At 50.0% G+C, this 26361-nt stretch overlaps 2 protein-coding genes across 2 annotated transcripts in view; both read right to left on the bottom strand.

The window, feature by feature from the left end:
- Positions 1-3750, bottom strand: part of TBC1D10A (TBC1 domain family member 10A) — a 30806-nt gene extending 27056 nt beyond the window's left edge. The window contains exon 1 of the mRNA XM_072952870.1: positions 3457-3750. Within this exon, the coding sequence (XP_072808971.1) occupies positions 3457-3665 (209 nt within the window). The 5' untranslated portion in view covers positions 3666-3750. The remainder of the gene's footprint in view (positions 1-3456) is intronic.
- Positions 3751-8063: 4313 nt separating this feature from the next.
- Positions 8064-26307, bottom strand: SF3A1 (splicing factor 3a subunit 1). The gene is made up of 16 exons (XM_006213511.4): positions 26112-26307; positions 24139-24260; positions 19835-20042; positions 18416-18673; positions 15926-16000; positions 15087-15237; positions 14548-14741; positions 13559-13676; positions 13121-13306; positions 12292-12413; positions 11943-12188; positions 11222-11429; positions 10584-10738; positions 9495-9596; positions 9307-9378; positions 8064-8566 (listed from the first exon to the last, which is right to left on the bottom strand). Exons 1-16 carry the CDS (start codon positions 26172-26174, stop codon positions 8465-8467), a joined length of 2382 nt encoding a protein of 793 aa, XP_006213573.1. The 5' UTR covers positions 26175-26307; the 3' UTR covers positions 8064-8464.
- Positions 26308-26361: the final 54 nt, after the last annotated feature.

Here is a 26361-nt window from a genome sequence, read left to right as displayed (position 1 = left end):
TTCCCTGCTTGAGGATACTTCTTTCTTCTCTTCTGGTCCTTCCTGGGCTTCAACAACCAGCTCAGTCGACAGTCAAGCCAAAAGAATCTAACGCTGCCAGCACTCCTGTCTGTGCCCACACCACAGAGCCCTTCAGCGGCTGGCTGCTTTCTTGCCTCTGGGTTCAGTTCCTGGCTCTGTTCCTAACTGACTGAGGAGGTGAAGTTAACCACCTCTCTCAGGCCTCAGTTTACCTATTGGTATGAGAATGGCTATCTCCACAGTCACTTTCAGCTTCCTGACTTGAAATGCCTGTCAGTAAATGTCATTCAGTGAATAAATATTAATTGAGCATTTATTTCTCTGCAGGCTTGAGGGAAAGGTGAATTTGCCTGGCCCCAGCTCTGAAGCTGATCAGTCTAATGAAGTGGTAATGACAACACACCCTTACCCTTGCTGGGCCATTCCTGTTAGCCTCCTACACTGCTGGGGGAGTCAAAAATGCTGAGCTTGCTTACAAGGGAAGGTGCTACGAACCTTCTGATCTACCTGTCCAGCGCTTGATTTTCCACTGGGGCGATAGGCCATATTATTGGATAGTGAATGAATGCAGTGGAAACTGTCCTGACTTGGGAGTCAGAAACCCTGGGTTCAGGTCCTGGTGCTGTCACTAATAAGCTATGTGATCTTAAGCAAGTTACTCTCCTCTCTGGGTCTCAGTTTCCTCATCTGTATGATAAGTTAGGGCTAAACTGATCAATCTCTTATGATCCCTTTCAGCTCAAATAGTTTATGATTTTATGATATCATGCCAGACACCTAGCAGTCACCTGAGCCAGGTAGCTTCTGATCTGCTTTCTTCCCCATCCCCCCCAGCCCCTGGCAATTGCCAAAAATGATTGTCTCAAGACAACCTTTGGCCCAGGATGGCTGAAGTGGACCTTTAATCTGGGTTCAGAGTCCCTGACATCTCCACTGCAGCCATCAGTGCTAATGTTTCACTTTTCTGGGATAGCACATGGATTCCTAGCCCTCAACCACGAGATAGGGTTCAGGGCGGTCACCCTGAAACTTCCCATAACTTCCCCTCTTATGGCCTTGGGCAGGGACTTATTTTTGACTTTTTTTGAACCACAATATAAACTAAACACAGAACAGCCAAGCTTTCAGACACCAGAGATTTTGTATTGGCCAACAAGGTCAAGAAAGTAAGGCAGGGAGAAAGGAAGGGACCTGGAATCCCACCTCAGCCCCAGCCCTACAGATACCAATGATGCAGAGGGTGTCTGCAAAGCCTGGGTTTGCGGTTGGAGGGTGGGGAATACAGATGTCTGGCTGCCTGGCCGGGGACTACAGCCAAAGGGAGGTGCTCCCACTGGGGCCTCTCTCCACAAATACCAGAGGTACGCCCTCATTTTCTCCTCAGTTTTCAGACCCTTAGAAGGAAAAGAAAGGAAACTAACATTTTTTCTGGGCTACTACGTGAGCCTGGCACTATGCTAGGCACCTCTGAATACATGATCTCATTTAATCACTACAGTAATCTCTTGAGAATAGGTGCTACTATTGCCCTTAACAGTGAGCAAACCGGCTCAGAGATCCAGGATCTTGCCCAAGGTCACAAAGCCAGCAAGTGTGATTTCTTCCTAAATCTGGCCTTTTCCCACTATATATCACACTGCTCTGTACTCTGAGATCTGGTTAACTGCCTGATAAACATGTAGTAGGAATTCTTATCTCTTAGAATTCACCAGCAAATCTGAGCTCTTCCTTCTAAGCACCCACAAATGCAACTGGGAACTTCTTTCCAATTTTTCAAGACCTCATCCCTCCAAGGGCCCTGATCTCTGGTGTCTGCTGCTCAATTCAAAAATATACCCTAAGTCCCCTTTGGGTTCTCACAAGCTAATCCCTGGGGAACTGTGACAAAGCTTCAAGTCAGGGTGAGGTATGAGAATAAAGGGTGCTGAGTCCTGGACTGCACTAGGCTTAGCCTGCTGTGAGCCAGCAGGAAGAGGTTGGAGGAGACAGATCCAATGGGTAAAAGAGAACTCTTCTTAAGAGAGGGATCTGCATTTCTCCAAAGGAGGAAGCCTGGTGAATATGAGGATTTGGGACTGGGGAAAGTCCGGGAAGTGACCTTCATAGGGCTGCCTATGTGGAGTGGAGATCTTACAGATGGTCAAAGGTCTTTCATAAGTCATAAGAGAGGCTGAAGGAGCCTTAGGCAGTCACAACTGGTTGGAGGAGAGGAAGGACCCTCTGGAGCAGGGTTATGGACGAGTCCTGTGGGCTCCCCCAGGTGATTGTGTGGGGCTCTCTGTTGAAGGGGAGGCTTGTCAGTTCTGTGCAGAATGCTGGTCTCATGTGACAGGACAGCTGGGATGGGAGTGAGGTCTGGAGTCTATCTTTCCTAAGGGGATCACAAATCTATACAATAGATCTGTGAAACCTGGGCTCAGGGAGTTCTGTGGGGGCAGAATGTGGCAGCTCAGTTTACCCTGCTTAGAGAGAAGGTGCTGCTACACTGCCTCACATTTCTCTGCCTGCCAGCTGGGTGCCTGGGTGCGGGGGCTCTGGGTGTGCTCTGAGCAGGGACCCTACTGTCTCCTTGCCTGCCCCCACCCCAGTCTGTGTTTGGAGAGGAGGTGCATGTTTCCACATCACACAGAAACAGCCAACAGTCTGTCCTGGAGATGAGGTACCATCATCCTGCAGGTACTAGGAAGGGGGAGTGTCTGCCCACCTGTTGCTAGTGACAGGGAGAAATATGCCTCTGAGGGAGGAGGGGGGCACTCTCTGACCCTTCCATGAGGGGAAGGGAATGTCTACCCCAAGGTGAGACTCCTAGTCTGGGAGGAAGCTGACCAATGTCAGTTCATCCAGAGGTCTGTGTGTCTTCAGATGTCCTGGAGTGTGGGGGGCAGTCTGTCCCTCTGAAGTCTGCCTAAGGTGTCCCCCTGGTGTGAGGGTAGTGGGGTGCTGAGACAAGGGCGTCCGTGGGCCTTGTAGGGGGCGGGGTATGGAGAATGCCAGCCTGTTGGGGGAGGGGCGGCCGCCTGTGAGCCTGTCGGCGGTGGGGTGGCAAAGCCAATCAGCCCTAAAGCGGGTGGCAGCAGTGGGGCTGGGACAGGTGTCTGTCGTTCTGTCCGTCGTTGTGAGGAGAGCACTGTGGGCCCTTCCTTGGGGCGGGTCAGTTTGTCTGCGGGGGTGGGGGCAGCAGGAGGTGGGGTTGGCCGGTTAGTCCCGGGGTCGGAAGTAGGCTCGTGGTTGAGGGGCGGCTAAGTCCGCCTCCGGGAGAGGTGGGGGTGAGGCAAGAGAGATAAGGGGTCGGTTGTTTCAGATTGGAAGGGAGACATGTCGGTCCTTCCTGAAGGCGGCTCTGGCCGCGTCGAGGCCCTCCCGCAGGTCCCGCGCCCGGCCCCGATCCCCGGCCCCGGCCCCGGGCCCCGAGCCCTGAGCTCCTGCTTTACTCACGCGCCCTCGGCGCCCTGAGAGCCCACGATGAAGCCGAATTTGTCGATGCGGCGCTCGGCGAAGCCGTTGGCCTCTGAGTCGGAGCCTAGAGAACTGAGCTCGTCCGCGGCTGCGGCGTCGGCGCCGGGGGCCAGGTTCTCCCGGGTCCCCGACAGGCTCCCCCCGGCTGCAGGCGCGCGAGGCCCATTCTCTCCGCGGCTCTTCGCCATCCCGGCCGCGCCCGCCGCCTCAGCTTCAGCGGCCACCTCAGCCACCTCAGCCGCCCGGCCGCCGCCGACGCCGCCGACGCCCCGCCCACGCGCCGCGCCCATTGGTCGCTGCAAATCCGGAGGCGGGGCCCTAGACCCTCTGGGCTCTTCCCCCCTCCCCACGCCCAATGGGCGCCGCGGACCCCAGGGCCCGCCCACCTCCCCCTGGCTGGCGCCAACCGGGCCGACGTGAGGGGGCGGGGCAGCCGTCATCTGAAGCCCTACCCCAGCGGGCTGCCAATCAAGAGCGCTCACCTGAAAGAGCTCCCCGGGCTTTTCCGGGTTAGCCTGGGCGGGGCCCCCTCACCTGCTGCGCAGCGCAGGCAGAGGCCGAGGGCGGCCGCTGGGAATCCCGCACCTGCCTCCGGAGCCCCCTGTTCCTCGCGAGACCCCAGGGACGTGGGTGGGGCTTGTTTCACCCATTCATTTATGAGGAGTTCTGAGGAGATCCAGGATAGGTTCTGGGACTCGCCAAGGGACACTCAGCAGCTTAAATACCCAGGCTGAGCTAGAAATTGAGCAGCGTCTTCCGCTGCTCACTGCTTCTAGGGCTTTAAATTAGGGAGACCTAATTAGTAAGAATAATAACCTACGTCTATCGAGCCACTCACTGCCCCAAGTTTTACCTACTTTCTCTCGTAATTTTTATTTTTCCAACAGCTTTATTGAGATATAATTAACATACCATTAAAATCACCCATTTAAAGTGTGTAATTCAATGGCTTTAAGCATATTTACTGAGTTGTGCAACCATCACCATCATCTAATTTTAGAACATTTTCATCAGCCCCAAAAGAAATTCCTATCCATTAGCCATCAGTCACTCCCCATCCTTCCTCCTCCAGTCCCTGGCAACCAGTAATCTGCTTTCTGTCTCCATTGTTTTGCCTTTTCTAGACATGTCATATAAATAGAATCATACAATATGTGACCTTTGCATCTGGCTTTTCACCTGGCATGTTTTCAAGGTTCATCCGTGTTGTGGCATGTATCAGTGCTTCATTCCTTTTTAGGGCCAAAAACTATTCCATTGTATGGACATACATTTTGTTTATCCATTCATCTGTGGATGGACATCTGGGCTGTTTCCATCTTTTGGTGATTGTGAATAGTGCTGCTATGAACATTCGGACAGAATCTTTTGTGTAGACATTCTCTTCATTTCTCTTGGGTAGATGGCTAGGACTGGGAATTGCTGGGTCATATGTCAACTCTTTAACCTTTTCACGGACTGGCAAGCTGCTTTCCAAATTGATCACACTATCTCTTGTAATATTTTAGCAAGGAGGTAGATACTATTATTAGTCCCATTTTAGAGTTAAGGAAACTGAGGTGCAGGCAAGCGATGTCAGCTAGCTATCTGAAGCCCCAGAACTAGTTTGTGGCAGAGCCAGTGAACCTAGTTCTTACCAACAGCTTCTACTGGGGGAGGCATAGGCCAATTGTATCTATGTAGACTTAGCTCCCAGCAGCCTACTTCTGACCCCGGGGATTATTGAATCTTAAGAGTCATGATGATAGCTCCTCACTTAAGTCCAGTACTTTATGGCTTGTAAGTCGCAAACTGTAAGCCAGCAAGACAGGCCCAGAGAGGGGAAGGGACTATAAGAGGCAGGCCTGAACTGCAGGGCATGGGCCAGGCGGCTAAGGGGCCCAAAGCAGCCCCAAGGAGAGTCTGAAGCCTTGAGTGATTTCACCAGCCGTTTCCTTGATGCCTTGTGGCCCAGACATTCTTGAAGTCTTCACTGTGCAGTCTTCACATTCCATAGGCTTCTGGTTTTCCATAAACAGGGCAGTAGCAGACATGGGAGTGGACATGGGCTATTTTGATCTTAAAATCTCAGTCTAGGAGGATGTATTCCACCTCTCCAGTAGCTCCAGACAGAGTGGTGGGCTCTTAGTCCCAGGTCCCAGGATGGGCAGAGTAGGCCTTGCAAAGGGGTGTAGGCCTATCCCAGGGAAGGGAGAAAGAGGAGCCAGACATACCTGGAACAGATGTGAAGCCCCAAGCCTGGCAAAGTATCCACAACGGTTTGACTCTAATTCTGGTTCTAGGCTCATATCCCAAACATGTTCAGCTCTGTGAGGCACACGTACAGTGACCTTCACTCCAGGGTAACTGGGGTAGGGGTAGGGGTAGGGGGCAGGTTAGAAGCATCAGCGTGTCCTTCTTTGGGAGACTGGATAGATGCTGACCTCAAGTTAAGGCCATGATGCTCCAGCTTCTACTTTTCTTACATAAGACCAGCCAGAATTCAAATCTCTGCTGTCACTATGTGACCTTGAGCAAATCATTTCTCTCTGAGCCCATTTCCTTATCTGCAAAATGGAAATAATGAAAAAAATACCTCCGTGGAGGAGTTGTTCTGAGACACTGAGTGTAATAGTAGGTGCAAAGCATTTGGCACATGGAGATACCCAGGAAATGGTAGCCAGGAGTGGTGGCATTTGTAGTTTGCAAAGCACTGGCAAATTCATTATTGTCTTCAGTGTCTCCCACCACAGCTTGTGACTGCAGCAGGGGACCAAATTTAACCAGTGGCACATGGCTTGGAAAACGTTGCTTCATGGTTGTGCCCCTCAATAACTGATGTTCTCATGCAAAATGGCTTAATTTCTCAGAAACTGTTTCCTCTTCTGAAAAATAGGAATACCAATAATTATTTATTTACTGAAGTCAGTGAGCTGTCTCTGAAGCTTCCAGCACACAGCAGAAATTCAGTAAACATTCGGTTCCTTATTTCAAACTCCAGAGCTCTTTAACTGACTTGACGTTACAGTGGTGAACTCCTTAGGGCAGAGGTGGGGGCAGAAGGCCTTCAGAGACTGAGTGAGCCAGGACAGATGCTCATTCAGGAGCTCCAGGAAGCTGGGTTCAGGCCCCAGAGGGTGGCTCAAAGGACCCATTCACTCCCATTCCACCCAGCAGCATTCCAGCCTCCAGTCACAACCACAGTCACGGTGGGCCTGTGGGATCTGACGATTTGTAGAGTGCCTGACACTTTGTCCTGAACCCCCATCTCGAGCCAATCCCAGGAAGAAAGGAGAGCTTGGAGTGTGGGACGCCCCCAGCTCTACTGACCCCCTCCCCTCCTGAAACAAGACTCAAGTGGTGTTCAGGGAGATTCTGGGTGTTGGCCATGAAGAAACAACTAACAGTGGGCTTACTTCAGGCACCCAAACCACGAAGCCGACTTCAGGAAGCCAATTTCAGCCCTGGCCCCTGGGGGAAACTTTCAGCTACCAGATGGGAAGCAAATGGCAAAGTGAGGAATATCCTCCTTACCAAGTTAAAAATGTGAAGGGTCCAGTGGTCTGTAAGAAAGCCACATAACTGGCACCGCAGAAGGGCCACTTAAGCACTAGGTCTGGAGTTGAAAGCTTCGAGCTTGGCCGGGGATGGAGGGGATGGTGGGGATGGTGACAGAAAACTGTGACCTTGGGAATGGCCTCCCTGGCTAGGGAGATGACCTCATGGGGAAGCTAGGAGGATGAAATGGAAGGATTGCAAAGGAAAGGAACCGGGAACTCTCAGGGATAAACACAGGTGAGATCTTCAGAATGAAATCAGCTTTGGGTTTAAAATCTGGAAAGTTTATCAACAGGCTCTCACCTTCCTTCCTCTGAATACTCACAGCAGAACCTACCTCCCTGTGATAGCACAACTCCAAAAATAACAGCCTGCCCTGGCACTTACTGCAGGGCAAGGACTTTGACATACATTTTGCATATATTCTCTTTTTATCTTCTTACTGTGTGACTATGGGCATGTGATTCAGCTTCTCTGAACCTCAGTTTACTCAAGTGTCAAACAGGAATATTCACATCAGGATAACATGAGTTAAAATTGATAAAGTACTTAAAACAATAAAGAGTAAACTGGTTAAATTTTATAAAGTCCTTAAAGTAGTTCATGGCCTTGCCACAATTAAGTATTTTTAAAATAAATATTTAAAAAAAATCTCATCACATACTTGCACTGACTCGAGATAAGCCACCCGCCCAAGGTCACTCATCAGATGAGTGACTCCCAGCTTACAGGAAACCACTACCCTCTAGTCTCATCTGCACGCTGCCCACTGACTCAGCAACCGCATCCCACCCGATCGCGCTCTCCTGCGGTCCTGGCACGCTGAAGGCGTTTGGTTAAACGTATGGTGCTATGCCTTTGGAGGACCTGTATGTTTTAAAAAGGCAACATAAATACATCTAACAAAGAGTCATAGAAGATTCAATAGAGTCAAGAATTTAGTTAAACCCAGCCTTCCTCAGAGCAGAAGAGAAGCCACAAGGCACTGTGCCATACTCCTAGGTCTGGACAGGGCACAGGCGGCCAAGAGACAAGTCTCATAACACTGATTCATGAGAAGGGTCGAAGAGGTTTATTAGCCCATGGCAAGGTACAAAATGATTAATGACAATAACAACAATCTATCAGCCAAGCACCACTGGACACTATGACAATACCCTACAGCACATCCCTGGGTTCACATTTCCTAAGGGGCTGCCTCAAGAAACGAATCCCCTCAAATCAAGACCCGAACACAAAGGGATCCAGGGACCACTGGGAAGGAGAGTGGCTGAGAAAGCCCTCTCTTATCAATGTGGCGGGGGGGGACTCTGCAGGACCAACTGAATTTCCAAACTTAGTAAGAGGAAAACAAATGTGCAAGGCAGGGTCTTCTGGGTCTGGGACAAGGGGCAGGGGACAGGAGAGGCAAAACGGCACTGGCTGGGACATGACAGCAGGTTTTTCTCTTCTACTTCTTCCTCCCGCCTCTCTCCTTGAGGGCCAGGTGGATGACGGCACCATTGGCCATGTTGTAGTAAGCCAGTGAGTTGGAATCCTTGATGAAAATGCCCTGGAAAACATAGAGAGAGCCTCAGTCTGGGGCAACGACCTTGAGTACACTGAGCAGCCTCATAGGCGAAGAGAGGGGCTTGAAGGAAGGCAGGGCAGGAAAGAGAGTGGCGCAGGGCGGGAGTGAAGGTTTCTGGTTCCTCTCAGAATTCTTTGCTTTTCCTTCCTCTCTACTAAGCCATGCTCTTTCCCTTTGTCAAGACCCCAAGAAGTTGGCCCTGACCAACCCCATGGAATTCTGACTCTCAAACCACAAGAACTTTAGTGGTCAACTAGTCCAACAACCTCATTTTACAGAGGAGAGAACTGAAGCCCAGCATGGGGATTTGTCAAAGTCCAAAGAGGGAGAACACAGCAGCCCTGTGTGACCTGGCAGGCACAAGGTGAGTTGAACATCACCTCTGTGTCCCTGCATGACGCCAGGCTACCTGAGACCACACTGACTGGGATGGCTCCACCACTGGGACAGAAACCTACCAGAACACTCTCAAGTTTTGTCCCTAGACCTCCAACCCAGCCACTGAGGTATGTGGACCGCACACAAGACTGTGCTGTGACCCCACCAGAGCCTCACCCTGTCCGGCTACACTGCCCCAGCACTCCCAGCCAGCATCACTTCTAGGATGGACTCAGAGGGCCACACCCAGGTGTCTCCATACTCCTTTGACAGCACAAGGGATTTAGCTTCTGGGACAACAGAGGCATTAGGACCCAACAGGCAGGACCAGACACCCAACTCACCTCATACTGCAGCTTCTGTTTCCCTGCTGGCATGCCTGTGGCTTCGTGAATCTTCACCTTGATGACAGAGACCTATGGGACACCAAGAAGAGATCAGTCACTGCCTTGCTAAGGTCAGCTGAAAAAAGCTTCCCCTGACGCCTTGGTTCCCCCTGCACCTGATGCCAGTTGATGGCAGCAACTCATACCTGGTCGGTGAGCGGGAGGGTGAAGACCAGCACCTGTCCATTCAGTTTCCATTCTGTCTTGTCCTGCATGTTGGGCACTTGGACTTTGATGGACACTGGACCCTGCGAAACAGAAGGTGGCCATTATGCCTGGGGAGCCCTGAGACAATCAGAAACTATGCTCTCCTAGTCCTGGGCCAGTCTAGACAATGTCAGCAGTCCATCAGGACTCCTGGACGCTGGCCTGATTCACTACTCACACCACTTATGATTCAGAACAAATCACTTCCTCCTTTCAAGAACTGGTTTCTCTTATTTAAAACAATCCTCATCTTGCCTCGTGGTGAGTCTGGAGCTGAACAAGTGACATGAAAATGCTCTGCAAGCCCCAAGAAGCACCAAAGAGGGAAAGACTGCAAGGTCAGAAGACCTGGGTACCCAACTCAGCTTCCCTGCCAACTATGTCTCTCTGAACCTCAATGCCACGCCTGTAAAGTGGTGATCACAATGCTGAACCATACCGTTGTGACCATTAAACAGACAAGTACCTATAAAATGCGGGGCTCTAACCTGGCACTCAAGTAGGTGCTCTAGAAATAAAATTACCATCAAAAAGAAAAAAAAAAAAAAGATTTGGTCAAATGCATTGGGGGAATAGGGCTGGGCTGTTTCTGCATCCTCATTAGAGCCTAATGGCTTTCCTGGGCACTGACAATGCCAAGGTTCCCACCTCCCCTTATTTTCAATATCCCAACAGGATCCCCACAACACATGGGTCTCCTCCGGGCTGGTGGGGAAGGCCAGAAAGAAATTGAGAACTGCACCCAGGATATCCTCCAGTGTCCAGGGCCCCTTTGACACCTGCTGCCTGTGCAGCTGGGTCTCCGTGCTGGCCTCTACAACAGCTCATACCAGCTGTCTACTCCTCCGACTACTGACCCCACATCTAGTGTGTGCTCAGAAGCCCTCACAGGCCTCCAACAGGTGACCTAGGCCTCAAAAGCCAAAACTGTGGCAGAATAGGGTGGGCCGGGGATTATGGCACTGGGGCAGGACTAAACACCCCATCTAGACACTCCAGGCTGTGAGCAGCACTCTGGGATCACACACCTTATTTCTGCGGAGGAACTCTTCCTCAGGCATGAGGCTGTCCTCAGTCTTCAGTTTCTTGGAGGCAGGCTCATCTTCCATGGGAGGTGGAGGGTGGACAGGTGGCATTGGGGCTGGAGCTGGGACTGGAGCCACAGGTGGAGCGGGCACAAAGGCTGCAAAGACAGGAATAAGCAGCTGTGTGAGTTGGGGGAAGGGGTTCAGGACTCAGGGTTGGGGGAGAGAGAAGGGAGATTGCAAGGGTTTCCCATTTCTCCAGTCAGAGGTGTGTAGGACCACTCCTTGCCGAGTCTGGCAGCCAGCAAGTTCTCTGGCAAGGGGACTTGGGAGGCTGCCCAGATTGGGTAGCAGGAAACTGGAAGAGGAGCAGGACTGATGGATGGAGTGGGTGTCAGCCAACAGCAAGCATCGTCAGACCTCTGCCTGTCCCGGCCTGACCCCTCTAGGTGCAGAGATCCCAGCTCTGCCCTATCATCCTGAGCCACAGGAGCCCTAAACCCCCAGCTCCCAGTTCAGGGATCTCCTTTGGACTGGACCCCCAGCTGGGAACAGCTGGCACTACCATCAGCCACTGCTCTGCTAACAGCTCTTGGTCTGCAGTTCTGACCCAGTGGCTTGGAAAACCACAAGACACTGACCTGTTGGCACGATCATGGGTGGTGGGCGGGGTGCCATGATAGGAGGGGCCGAGGGAGGCATGGGCACTACGTTGATCCTGGGCGCGTGGATGATGGGCGGCATGGGGGCAATCACCGAGCCAGGGGGCAGTCTGACCACTGAAGCCATTGGGGGCCGGGGCATGACAGGTACCGCAGACACAACTGTGGTACGGACGGGAGGCGGCATCTGTAGGGGAGGGGGATCCACAGGTCACAAGAAGTCAAGGCTGCACTCTCAGGGCACACACAGCTGGCAATCGGCCACCTGCAGCCTTTGAGGCCTGGGGCTGAGAGCATGGCCTCACACCGGGCTCTGACAGGAACTACACCAAGGGGGCCCAGAGCGACACTCCCACTTGGGACTCAACCAGCTGTTCATGGCAGACACTGAGCAAGCCACTAAAGAGAATGACCTCGACTTAGCCTCTGGGAGTCAGGCCAGCAATCCTCGAAGCACAATTAAGCCCTCCAGCCCTTCTCTGACCCAAGCCTGCTTCTCATATTTACCACTTGCCTCCTTCCAACAGACGGAACATCAGGCTGGAGGTTCCCACTTCTAATTAAAAGTTATTCTTTTTCTCTCGACTTAACCTACTCAGCATTTGGGCCCTCTGTAAGACAGGTGCCCTTTGCATCCAATAGTGTCCAACCCCAAGAACCCAGCTCTAAAAGACAAGTCACAAGGTGGCTGCTGGCTAACCGCGGGTGGCCGGGGCACAGAGGTAATGGGTGGAGCCGAGCTGGGGATGTTGGTGGCCGAAGACGGAGGTGGTGGCTGCTGGGGGATTTCATTGGGCTTGCTGGGGCCGATCTTCTCTTTGGTATCATCTTCCGGCACCAAGCCCTTAGCCTTGTGGATGGCTTCAATCTGCTCCTGGAGGGTGATATTGGCCTGGGCAGCCTGCTGGGTCCGGGCCATGCTGCCAGAGTGGCCATCCCAGGTCACCTGCACGGGAAAGCAAAGCCACAGCTTGTCAGGGTTCCTGGAACTGAGCCCAGGTGTGGGAGTCTGACAGTAGGAAAGGCACTAAGATCCATCTAAGCCGCACCTTTTCCTCTGGCTTCTGGATCTCCTCCTCGCCAATCTTCTTACCAATGGCCGTTTCCTCTACACCAAAGATGTCAGTACGCCGCTCGGCCAGCTGTTTCAAGCTGCTCTCAATATCCAGACCTGGATATAGTCACAGAATAGAGGGGGGGCCAGAAAGGAAAACTAAACCAGGTACCCTTCTGACAACACAGCAGCTCTACTGGTGTAGGGGGAGGCTGTTCCCATGGGAGAAGGCTGTCTCAGGGTCCCATCGCAGCATGTCTGCCCTCCAAGCCTAGGGAAGGCTGCCCAATCAGCACTAAGCCTGTAAACCAGGGCTTGTCCAACCCCTTGACTTACGAAAGGCAACTGAGAGAACAGGGTCACACGAGTGGCAAGTAGCAGAGTGAGGACTGAAGCCTGGTGTCCCGCCTCTGGGACAGTCCCCTCCCTCCCTGTTGTGCTGCTTCTTACATAATCAAGGGACCATCATGTCTCATTTCAAGGTACTCAGCGTACTCCAGCAATCAGAGCCTTCATTCTATGACAGCCCCAAGAATGAGCAGCCCTCCCAGCTATAGTCAGATCTTGCTCTAGAATGCCAGTGGGCACATGCCATCAACAACAGGCGCCTACTTTTGGAAGAATCCTACGGAGATTCCTTTTAGAAAACAGAGTTCTTTTGTAGCTTCATAGCGTACCTATCCTCAAAAGCTTTTGCTGACTTCAGTTGTTACTTTCTATTTTTGATTAAAGCAAGCTGACTATAGCTTAGAGATTCCCATGGCCAAAGTGAGTTACGGCTGAGTCAAAAAAAAGGTGAACCCAGCAGGGAACCCCCACCTCACCTGGTGCATACACTTCATCGTCACTCTGCTTCTCACGGATGGAGCGATCTCGCTGCTCCAGCCAACGGGGGTCAAGAAGCCCAATGCGCATGTGTTCTTGCATTTTGCTGGCAGGGATCTTCTCCCCAGTGATGGGGGACACAAGGTATTCATCTGGAGCTGGGGCTGGAGGCAGGGGCTTGGAAGCTAAAAGGCAACAGAGATGCTTGAGAACACTGGGTGCCCGCCTGGGTTAAGAGAATGCAGTTTCATCTGTGCACCATCTATTCAGTGCCACACTGTACCTGGCACTGTACAAGGCGCCAGAGCACCAGAAATGACTAAGTTTCATTCCCCACCACAAAGTCTATGAGAGGGGCTATCAATATCTTTATGACAAGCCACCTCCAGCCCTTCTAGAAATGGAGAGAAACACGGAGGCAGGAAAGCAGAATCTACCTTTGGGGTCATAGTCTTTCCGGACAATGACCTGGTCTGGAGTTGGGGGCAGAGGCGGCGGCATGGGTGTCTCTGGGGGTGGGGGCACTTTCTGCCCTTCTTCCTCATCATCTGAACCCTGAAAAGCAAAGCAGTGGCAGGACTCAGAGGGGGACTGGGAAGCCACCCCCCTGAAGCTGAGCCCTGGCAGCTCTCAGGGTGGCAAGGAGCCTAGGCCCCTGCCAGCCAGCATCCATGTGCTAAGCCTCCCAGGGCAGCCGAGGCCAGCCGGCTGCTGGCCAAGCTGCTTCCTCTCAGTATGAATGGGAGCACTGGGGGCCGTGGTGCTAACACTCCGCCCAAGCATTTCCAGCAGCTGGCACCAGGCAGTCCCAGGAGGCCAAGGGCACTTAACATGCTGGGGAGGGACACGGGGGGCAAGTCAGCGCTCAGTGGTAGCCGCTCAAGGAGCAATACTGGGAGGGAGAGAAAAAGTCAATTCCCACAGACACAGGGGCCTTTCTTCTCAGGCTGCACACAAATTCTTTCCAAGGGGAGGAAAGCAGCTTGGCTCTGGAGACTCTGGCTCGAAGGGGATAGAGGCGGCCGAAAGGAAGCACAGGCTACACTTAGAAAAGCTCTGGGAATTGCTGATGATTTTGGGCCTAAGCTCAAAAGCATCCAAGAACGGGGTGTAGAGGGTCCCCTAACTGAGAGCCAGCCTGGAGGCAGTAGGGAGCAGGGCCTTTGGGCAAAGGAGGGAGGTCACAGAACAGGGCCAGCACAGCTTTCAGACCCTTGATTGTGAATGAATCTTTGTTGCCCGAGCTGGAAAGACGCTCTGTGCTGCCTGGACTTGCGCAGCTGCTCAACCAGGATGCCTTATTCAGGACCTACGCTTCCTTTTGAGGTTCACAAGGGACCTGGGCCTCTAACTCTGGAGGTGAGCACTCCCATCTCCTTGGGTTCCAGGGGAAAAAGTCACTCCGCAGGCCCTTCCAGGAACATACCTCATCCATGTCTTGCACTTGGGTATCCTGGTCCAGCTGGGAAGGAGGCTCCTCTGCCTTCTCCTGTTTCTCGTCCTCCTCATCAGACTCGACCTCCATCTCAACTTCCTCACTCTCCCCAAACTTCTCATAGCGCTCCTGAATGAGGATTCGGGCCCCTAGTTCCTCCGGGGTGGTGGGAGGAGGGAAGTTCCCTGGCAAAGGGTAAGCCAGTGTCAAAGGGAGGCCTCCACAGATGGTCTTGATCAAAGGCCATCTATCTGCCCTCTCTACACTGTCAGCTCTCTGAGGGTTGTCTGACTTCTCTCCTATCTCCAGAGGCCCACTCAGGGTCTGGCACATTAAATATTTGTTGAATTGGGTTTAACTGGGGCAATGTGGTAGAAATCAAGTCTCTTGGAAGCAGAGATGAATGATACTGATGGAACCCTGAGGGACTCCGCTGCTCCCTGGGGACAGCTGTACAAGAGCTCTCAGGACGGCTCCAAGCTTCTGGCTCCCCAACTGGAGTCACAGATCCACCTTCCTCACAGACCCACCTTGCTCGTTGGGTTGGAAGTCCACCGTTTCCACCACCACAAAATCATGCCAGTCAATCTGAGCATAGGCTACCCGCTCCTTCTCCTTCTCCTCTTCTTCCTTCTTCCTCTCACGCTCCTGAAACTTGGCCCACTCCACCCGGTAACACACCTGAAGGGAGGGGAAAACAGCAGTGCTGAGCTGACTCAGGGTCTGCTCCTGATGAAGCTATCATCTCCAGGCCTTCACCAAAGCCAGCATCTCCTTCAGAACAGGAGGCTGCTCTGCCGACAAGGGGAACTTCCTGGAGCAAACGGTGGTATTTGTATCTGGTTTCAGTCAGGCCCAGAGTTTGGACAGGATGAAAATCTGAAATGCCAGAGAACTTCTGTCTGGGCCCCAAGGGCAGCTGCTTGTTATAACCTCAACGCTTTCTGCTTGAGTTGGCGAGGGGTGAGCAACTCCCTCCCAGGAAGTCTGTGTGACAACCAAGTGCCCACAAAAGCAGCAGCAGTCTGAGAGCCTGCAAAACAGAAGTCTTCAAGCAACCATCCAGAACTGCCACACCAATATGCCTTCTCTCCTTGACTCTAAAAACCTGGGGCTTCAAAAGACAGTTATCACCCCTTCAAAAGCTGGTTTCTTAGTAAGGGAAGGAAAGAGGAGACTGAGAGAAGCGGAGAGCAAAGCAGAAAGTTGGGGAGCAGAGAATCTAGGTTTCTTTGGTCTTTGTAGCCTCCCGGCCTTTCTTCCCACCACTACTGTGTCTGGAGCATAACAACGTACTGACTCGGACACTACTTCCAAACACACAACAGAACTTTCACCACAGCAACTGATAATAAGAAATTCAATTTACCTGGTCCAAAACTTCCCGGGGGTTCTCTGCTTCTTTCTTCAGCTTGGTAAATAAGCCTTTGGGTGGAATCAAGATCTGAAACACAGAACAGTTAAAGCAACCATCAATGCAGCACAACACAGGACAAAGAAGTGGCCTTCCTGGGCCTGTGGAAAAGGCACAGGAGAAAGGAGAGCAAGGGATTTTGGGACCCAGTCCCAGCTCCACTTGGACTTTGGGCAAGTTACTTAACCTCTGTAACTTGGTCTCCTTCTACAAAATGGTGACACCACCACAAAACTTGGCACTGTTAACTAAAAAAGTTGCAAAGATTAGCAGGAAAGTATGCAAAACCACTACCAGCTCACCCAACACAGTCAGCAACGAACGCTCTCAGGGGGCAGATTGGCCCCTACCCTCCCCTGCATGCCACCAGACCCCCTGATGACTTTATTGAAGACAGGCCCCATTTCCCTAGATTTCCATCCCCTGCTTCCTCTTTAGCATTTCCTCCACAGTATGTATCTCTATCTGACATACACTGACATTATACTTGCTTGTTGCCCCCTTGCTAGACCAGTCTCCACAAAGACAAGAGATTTCTGTCCTTGGATCATAACAGTCTCTGACACTCAAAGCATATTTGCTGAGAACGAACACTGGCTTTTTTCAAAACAGTCAGTCTGTCCAACTGCCCCAACAGTACCTACTGTCACTGGGAAAGCAGCTCAGCTCCACTCCATCCTCCCTGTACCTCTTCCCCGGGAATCCATCTGCCCCTAGAGTTCCCATGGCTAGAGACAGACACCAGTGCCCTCAGAACAGAGTCCTAAATGTCAATACCCAAGTTTCTGAGGAAGAAGTCATAGGAAAGTTAACAGACTATAAAGGGATCTGGGCCCTCCAGTGTGGTTGGGCCTCATCCAGTCAGTTGAAGGCCTGAAAAGAAACAAGAACAACAACAAAAAAACCTGACCTCTTCACAGGAAGAGAGGATTCTCCAGCCTGGTCTTTGGACTTAAAACTATAATGCTGGCTCTCCCTTGGATCTCTAGTCTCCTGGCCCAGCCTGCAGAGTTTGGACTTGCCAGCCTCCATATTGTGTGAGCCAATTACTTAAAATAAATCACTTCTGTGTGTGTGTGACACACACACACACACACACACAATCCCCCACTGGTTTTCTGGAGGATCCTGACCAATATAAGAGGGAAATTGGGGATTAAAACACACACACACACACACACACACACACACACACACAAATGGAATCTGGGGAACCTTTAACCCTGGAAGCAGGCCACAAGGGAGATTAACCCAGGGCTCACTTAAAAATTGATACTGTGTAATTACAGTAACCCTTGGGCCTTGAATGAGTGTTATTTTAGCTACTGTCTTAGCTTCTGGACTTAGCCCTTTTCTAAACACAAACATTTCTGTAATTCTTTCTAGTTACATACTTAGAGTGAACGAAGTTAAGAGGAAATCATTACATAACCTTTCAAGTCAAATCTTTAACATAGTGCCTCTAGATATCAAAAACAGATGTGCAGACCATGCCACAAAAAAGGGAAGACAACCTTCACCATGTGTGTAGCAAGAAAAATGTGCCACAGGCAAATCTATACCAGCTTATTTGGCAATAAATCAGTGATCTGATTTATTTTAAATACCACTACTGACTTGTCCGGAATCTTGATTGCAACAGTGTAGCATGGTAATTAAGATCTAAGGGTCTGGAATTAAAATGCCAGAACTCAAGTCCCAGCTCTGCAACCTCCTAGCTATGTGACCCTGGCCAAGTTAACTTCTCTGTGCCTCAGTTTCCTCTTCTGCAAAATGAATATAATAAGAGTGGCTACCTTACGGACTACTAAGGATTAAATGAGAAGATTCTATATAAGTACTGGCTATACCTACTCATGTTAAATATTTTCCCAATATCTATTTAAATGATATTTGTAACTCAAGATACTTTTTAGGGTGAAAAACAGTATAGGTTTTAGAGTCAAACGCTGGTTTAAATCTCAGTACTGCTACTTATTAGCTGAGAGACTATGACTAAGTACTTCATCTCTCTGAGCTTGTTTCTGCTTTTGAGACAGGGAGGAAAGCACTTACCTTACGGACTCCTGTGAGGACTACTACATTAGGTAATCAGGAGGCAATTATTAAGGCCTCCTTCTCAGGCCCTGATCCAGGCAACTGAAACTTTAAACATCCTCCTAAGTGGCTAGCACCACTGGCCCTTGTCATACAGCAGGCACTCACCTAATGGCAGTTACCAATTATGTGTTTCCTTTCCCTTTAGAAATAGCAGTCTATGTTGCATTTAACAGGAAAACTGAATAGAAATCAAGACTTTATACTGAATTGGGATTTTTAACATCTGCCTGAGGGTCCCACAAAGGAGTGGTGTCCTTGCAGACAGTGAGTGGAGAGAGTGCTAATGGTAAGATGCCTCCCTTCCCTGGCCAGGCCCAGAACCCAGCCCCTGCCCTGCCCAGGCACCTTGGTGTACTGTTCCACCAGCTTCGTGAAGTAGTTGAAGAGGCTGTGTTGCGGGCGAAGGAAGTCAAACTGGTAGTTGCGCTGCTCTTTCTGCATCAGCTGGGTCAGAAACTGGCGGCCATTCCTGGCCACAAACTGAGCCGTCAGCTTCACCACGTCCAGGTCGAAGGCTGAGATGGAGGGGGGGTCTGCGATGAACTCAAACTCAGGAGGGGGTTCTTTGGGCACGATGGTCTCTTGGATCACCTGGGCTTGGACCTAAGATGCAAAGGGAATGTGAGGCAAGAGACACAAAGTGGACTGGTTCCAGAAGAGGGGCGAGAACACACCCCCAGCAGGATGGCACAGACCTCTATGCTTCTGTTAATCACGCGCATGCTGCCGGAACATGGTGTGAGAGAATACTAATTCACAAGAGCACCAATTTCTTGGCCAACTGAGGCCTCAACTCCCTGACTGGCTTTTTGAGTGAGATCCATGCCCCTCTGTATCTCTGCTGCTGCCCTGAAACCTGAGGATCAAAACCAGGCGGCAAAAGATTCAACAGGAACACAGCTTATTAAACCCCACCCAAGGGAGACGGAGGATGTAGTAAGCCCTACACGTGTGCAGAGGACCCCACCAGACAGGAGACTTCCACATCCGTTACCTCATCTGGCCTCCAAACGAACCACAAGGTGGACAGAACAACTACTGTGAATTATTTTTATACATAAGAAAACTGAGGTTGCCTAAAGCCCCAAGAGTAGTAAATTGTAACACAGGGTCTCAGAACCTACTTCAACCTTTATATCCCACTATAAAACCGGGGGTAGCCTTTGCCACCATGGTTCAGGAGTGAAGCAGAGAAGGGACCAGTCCAAGTTTACACAGAAGGCAAAATGTGTGGGCCCTTCCTGTCCTCACGGACAGCCTTAATCGTCCCTAGTGCTAAGGAGGTATTAGGGCAGGCCAGACAGAGGGGCCTGGGAAGGTGAGACAGGAGAGATGGCACAAGAACAGGTCCACATGCCACACTGTGGCACTGCCCTCATACCACGGTCAAGGTAAAGAGTAGAGGCTGAGAGCATGGACTTCAGGGTCCTGACTCTGTGGGTAATCACACTTCTCGAGCCTTAGATTCCTCATCTGTCACATGGTCATTTTGCTGGCCTCCTCACGCAGCTCCTATGAGGCACCAATGAGACAAGGCTCCTAAAGCACTGAGCATAGAGCTTGACAAGCAGCATTCAGCAAATGCCAAGTGTCAGCAATACTTTGCTGTCTGAGCTTCAATGTCTCCCTCTGTAAGGTGGGGATAAAGACCTCATGTCTCTCCATGGGTGGTTGTGAGGCTTAGACAGCAGAGTTCATTATCTCCCCCTCCCTGTCCCGGCCACTCTCAGTCCTGGGGAAGTGAGGGGAGGGGCTGGCTCCAACCTTCTGGGGCAGCTGCTGCTGGGTGGCTTGCTGCTGCTGCTGCATGACCTTGGGGATGGCGGCCGAGGGCTCCTGAGCCTTCCCCTCCTTGAACTCGCTGACCTTGTGGCGGTAGTAGGCATGGTAAGGGTCGTTGGGGTTCAGGAAGTTGAACTTGGGATTGTTGATTTCATTCTGTCGTATCCTAGCTTCAAATTCAGGTCCGTTCCTAGAAAGGAGAAAAAAGAGAAGCATTAACACTACAACCCTTGCAACTGCTTAGACCAGAACACGGCCCACCCAATCCCCATTCTTGCCACCACCCATCACTCAAACCAGCCTGTCCCTCAACACAGCAGAGGTCCACCTCGAGACTCCTGGCGTCAGTGGCCAGTGTCACCTGCCTCCTGTGGTCTACCCAGGCCTCCTCCGTCACTCCAGCAGCTACTCTGCCAGTCTTGCTATTTTCAAGACAATCTGGACTACTGCTTTTTCCTTTCAATGAAATTTATTTACTTAAAAAAAAAGTACTTAAGTGGGGAGGGTATAGCTCAAGCAGTACAGCATATGCTTAGCATACACAGGGTCCTGGGTTTAATCCCCAGTACCTCGTATAAAAATAAATAAATAAGTAAACCTAATTACCACCCCCGACAAAATGTACTTAAAAGGGAAGGCATATATTACTACTTCAAGTAAAAATCAGTATGGCTGTACTAACAAAACAGTCATGCAATTCAATACAGTGAAAACAAAGTAATATTGTTAAAAGTTTAGCTTGAAGTTTGCTGACACTGAAGCCAGTTCTTAGTTAAAAAGGAGGATGACTGAGTGCTAGAGACATGTTAAAAGATATCCTAGCACCAAACTGAAACTGTCCCTTGGGGAACAAGAAGGATTGAAAAAAAAAAAAAAAAAGAAAAAAGAAAATGTAGACAAAGTGATTTAATGCCTTGTCTATGTACAGGCTAAAATCACCTCATTTACTACTGGGTGAGGCTCACACAGGAAACACTGCTCCCCAAGGACCCAGACCCATGCTGCTGTGTAAGGCACATTCAGGGAAGCAGTAACATCAGCAAGGAAGTCTCCCATCTCTCTCTGTATCTGGGACAATTTCCCACATACAGCCAATGTCCCCAGTTTGCGTGTCTTAAAACCCTCAAAATAATGAAAAATGTCCCTCTCATCATGTGTAGGGAATCCTGATTTTTAGAGTCCCAACAGTAATATTTCAAGGTGTCACATGTACACAACACCTGTATCTGTCAGGAAGTGCACTAACCTTAAAGACACAAGATTCGGACTCGTTCTAGTTTTGGGTTCAGTACCAACTTACCAAGCTATCAAACTTCTCTTAAACTTGCTTTCCCATGTGTAAAATCAAGCTAACACCACCTTCTCTCTAGACTTTGAATAACTGAGATCAAATTAGTTAAGAAGATGTCAAAGTCTTTTTGAATCACACAGTGGCCTGCAAACCAAGGGGCCATTACTCCTATGAAGGCTAGAAGGGGCTGTCCTGTAAACACTAGAGACGATCTGGGTATCAGATGTCCGTGGGGCTTCCATCACTCCTCCCACCAGAGCCCTGCACTCAGAGGTGCCCCAGATACACCAAGGGATGGCTCCAGAGGCTGGCAACAGCCAAGTCATTCCACTCTTTTCAGATTTTCATACTGTGGCCCCGTCAGTTGAAGAGAGGGCAGGAGATAGGAGAGGTGCAGGTAATGCTGTGCTCCAGTTTAGCCACCACAGCTCCTCTGCAAGTCCTGGTCACACTCTGCAGTGTGACAAACACCATGAGGTTCAATGTGACAGCATATTAGTCTAACTGGAACCTCATGCTTGAGGAAGAAGCATTCTTCCCCCTCCTTAAATAATGCAAACCACACACAAGGAGGAGGGTGAACGCACACTTAAATACTGCAACTAGCCCACCACACAAAGGGCTGCTAGAAAAGGGGGCTCTGGTTGTCTCCTCTACCATCGCCTCCTAAGCCATAACCTCACCACATCTGGGAATAATCTGAAAGACAAAACGACAAGAAGGCAGGCATGTTCATTCCAAGCTACTCCGTTGCTTTAAGTTAGCTTAATGTGAATTTTAGACTTATATTCTCTAACACACGGAATACATTTCATCAGAAAAAGACATGATTCTGACTCAACCCAGCTGGTGGGACTTTTGAAGGGTAATTTCCACTTCAGTTTCTTGGCAGGAAAATGCAGGGATAGGAAGACTAAACCTACTGAGAAAAAAAAAAAACTTTTGGAAAACCACACTGGGTCGGTAATTTTTACTGTATGCTCCACCACCTGATACCTGGGAACCCAACAAAAGTAAAGCAGAGGGTCCTGTATGCTTGCTTTAGCCCAGAGTGACATGCTGCTCTGTCCCTTCATTGCAATGTAAACAAAAGCAAGGCCACAGATTTTAGAAATGCCTAAAAGGCAATCATCAAAAATAAACCTAGGGATATGGATATAATATATAGATTTTCTATTAAGGAAAGTTGGACAGCCTTTTATTTCTGTGGCTAGCACAAAATTATGGGAAAGTAACTTGGCAAAATGTTTAGGAAATCTTTAAAAACACTCTTTGAGCCAGTAATGTGGCGCATAGAATTTTCTCCTAAGGAAACAATCGACAAGGGAAAGAAAATGCTCAGACTTCCCCACAGCTTCATTTGCCAAACTGAAATGTTGGAAACACTCTCAAAGGGAAATACAGAGGAGTCGGCCAAGTCAAGGAAGGCCTGTCACCTCAACATGCTGCATCCGCTTCAGAGAGGACCACGCAGCGACAGACCATGGAGCAACACAGGAAAATGCTTACAACACAGTACAAAAGGAAAAAGCAGGATGTGAAAGTATCTCTGCTAGTATTACAAGGACCTAAAAAAGGATGCCAAGAGCCAGAAGGAAACAGGAAAGAGTGAAAACAGCTGGTAGAAACTATTCTGGTCGTGAGATTGTGGTGATTCTTATTCTAACATCCTTTCCCTATTTCTTCTGTTTTCAAAATATCAGGGGAAGAGACGAATGAGTGCTGCTATGAGAAAACAAACTTATCATAAACACAACACCTGCTGCCCTAAATCTGACATGGCCTGGGGGAAGGGTATATCTCAAGTGGTAGAGCGCATGCTCAGCACCCAAGAGGTCCTAGGTTCAATACCCAGTACCTCCTCCAAGCGGAAATCAATGAAGAAACCTAATTACCTCTCCCTCATAAAACAAACAATACAAGCCAATCAGACATGGCCTGATAATGTTCAATGAAGCACAGAGCCGTTTATCCCAATATCGAAGTTAATCAAAGCCTTCGAAATGTGACAAGATCAGTCTGCATGGAACCTGATACAGTGAAAGAAATCACTCAGAGTAACCTCTTTCTATGCTTCACTTCATAGGGAGGTTGGGAAGGGAAGGACCCATTAAAAGTTGTATTGTGATGGGGATGCTGCCTTAGGCTAAAGGTGAGGTCCCCTGGAGAGCATGCATCCTGACTGAGGGCAGTAGTCTGCTCAGGGCCAGCTACTGCTTCTGTGCAAGGAGCTGTCCAGTATGTTAAGAGAAGCCAGAAATCCAGATTTACTGTGCAATCTCATCTCTAAACAGTGGCAACTAATTCAAAAGTTAAAAAAAAAAATACATTGCTGAGAACAAACAAAAGATCTGTAGGCTGGGTGTGGCCGGCTGGCTGCCAAAGGAATACTTGAAATGTCCTAAACTAAGGGATGTGTTGACCTTTGGAGTCAAGTGGTCATCAAGACGAGTCCATTAGAAAAAGTGTGTATAAGTATGCTGGGGAGGGACAAGAGGAAATCAAACTGATTTTTATGTCATCTGAACTAATACCTACATGATGTACCTGAATTTCATTCAGTCCCATTACCTCACTCCTGCCTCACAAAAACTGAGGTGGCACGTTATTCCATTTTGCAGATGGGTCAAAGGAATGCTGTCCTTGTACAATGAGAATGATCAACTCCCTTTTTTGTCTTCTTCAGGCCAGCAGCTCAGACACAGACATGCATTACCCACGACAAAGCAGCTTACCAGGCACTGATTCAGGCCCATTGTGGAAGCACAGGTTGCCAGTGACTCTGGAGCTGAGTGGGACTTGTACTCTGCCACTGCCATTCTATGTCACAGACGCCAGTTCTGCCCACTGTCTACCTCAGACCACATTGTGGTTTTACATAAATTAACAGGCCTAACTCGACAATGCCACTCTAAAATCCCAGGTAATACTCTTGTATGGATTCAGGATCTCTTTGGACAAAATCCACCCACACAAGCAGGAGTAGCTATGTTACCTGGCCACAAAGCTGGCAGTCTTGTCAACGATATTCCTCACCTCTGGAGGAGGGTAAATAATCCCCACCACTGGCTTAGAAGGGGTAGAATCCTCCTTTGAAGATGCTTCTTCTTCTGTGGGCTGAGAAAATAGGAAAAAAAAGGTCATGAAGTGCCTGTTTTGGCACGGGATCCCCATCATTAAACTCCTCTAGTGTATTATTGAGAATACAGACTCTCTCCCATAGACTCTCCTTGAGTTCGGAACCTCTGCTCCAGAAGCATGGTTCTCTTAACTACTCTGTGCTTGCATGGGACTCTCCCAAAGAATCAGTGAAGAGTAGCTGCCCTGGCTCCTCCCAGCTAGACGGTCTCAGTTCTCAATGACACTGGGAATCTGCATTTTTACTAAGTGCTCAGGTGATTCAGATACAAGGAGAAATCTGACCATATTCTGAGAAACCATGTTCCAGAATCCAGAAGGCCATGTGTGTTTCCCCCCACCCAAGGATGCACCTGATATGGGATATTTAACAACTGTTTGCTAAATAAAGAAATGGAAAACTCCTTGCTGGCCACTCCTGCTGTGAATGCCCTTTCCCTCTGTAACCATACCATAGTACCAATGTTCAAATGTTTTGTGACACTACACTGGAATACTCAACATTAATTGTCCCTTCAGTTCCAATATTCTTTCCTCACCAGCTTCTTTCAGTAAACAAAGGGTCAAGTATTTCATTTCAGAAAAACAAAGCTTCTCCCCTGCTCTCAAGTTTCTTTCTGCTACTGCCTTCTCTCCTTCTTCCTCTGGTAGCTAAACACCCTGAGCTCTCTCAGTCTTGCTGTTCCACTTCCTCACCTGGCATTAGGTCCCATTTGGTCCCCATTCATTTCAAGTGCTCTTGACAAAAGCCAACAACCACAGCCTATAGCTAACTCCAGTGATTATCTGGCCATGTGACCAGTGACCACCCCTTCACAAAACTCTCAACTCCCAGGTCCCATTCTTACCCGTCTTTCCTTTTTCACCATTTCATTCAAGTTTCTCTCCTGGCTCCTGTTTCACCTCCTACCCTATAGTGTTAGGGGTCCCCAAAATTCGGTTCTTTGTTTTCTCAAGTGACTGGGAAAACACCAACGATACATAGGTACTTGCAGTGGTCAGCATACAGTATATGCTCAATAAGTGTTTGCTGAATGAATTCATCCTTCTAAACGCCATTTCCCTCTCACTTCTGGGGGCTTCACCTACCTTAACCTCCCCTCTACCCCAACAAAGCGACGTTGATTAAAATTTCTGTCTCCTTTGTACTTGACACTCCTACTACAGGGCATAACACACAGTAATTACTCATGCACGTTTTAGCTGAGACCTAAGGGCTGGCTGGAACTGTATCATTTACTGTGGTTGAGATAATAAACATTTATTGAGTATTCACTTCTGTCTCCCCACTAGTCTGTGAGTTCCCTAAAGCAGGAGTTGTGCTTCATTTATTCCAGTAACATCGTCGCCTGGCATGGTGTCTGGGCAGAAAGCAGATGCTGACAATTAACGTTCGAAGATGAACCGTGCAGGCCGGGAAATTAGGGATTCCTGGGTAAAGGCTGGAGGGCCGGTAGGCCCGACTACCACAGAAAACAGGTGGATGCACCTGATCAGTGCTTCTCAAACTTTAATGAATCGCCTTGGGATCTTAGTGAAATGCAGACTGTGATTCAGAAAGACTAGGGTGGAAACTCAGCATTTCTAATAAGCTCCCGGGTGATGCTGCTGCGCTACTGGTCCGCGAACCACACTTTGAGAACCGTTGTTCTAGCAAGCGGGTTTCGCTACCAGAAGGCCGGCGGGAAGCGCGCTGCCTGCTGGGAGTTGGAGTCCCTCCAACCCTCCCAAGAGGCCGCTTCTTCCTGCCCAAGTGAGGAACGCCCGCGCCGGAGGGGAGGGCCCAGGCCTAAACTCGAGCTGCCGGTCGAGGGGCGGAGGTCACGGTACCTGTTTGGGCTCGGCGGCCGCGGGCGGTGGCGGAGGCACCGCCTGCACGGGTCCAGCCGGCATGACTGCGACGCTCAGGGCTGCCAGTCCGCCTCGATGTAAGTGAGCAGTGCGGGTCAAAGCGGTGTCCCCTCACGGACGGTACGACAAGCCCGCAAGATGGCGGCGGCCGAGCGAGTCGCCGACGGGGCGAGGCTGACGCACTTCCGGGGCCACCCCTTCCCCGTGACGTCAATTCCTGCCCCTCCCT

This window comes from Vicugna pacos, chromosome 32, assembly GCF_048564905.1.
Source record: "Vicugna pacos chromosome 32, VicPac4, whole genome shotgun sequence".
Taxonomy (NCBI): domain Eukaryota; kingdom Metazoa; phylum Chordata; class Mammalia; order Artiodactyla; family Camelidae; genus Vicugna; species Vicugna pacos.
Note: the sequence above shows the minus strand (reverse complement) of the source record. Positions and strands in the feature narration are given on the sequence as shown.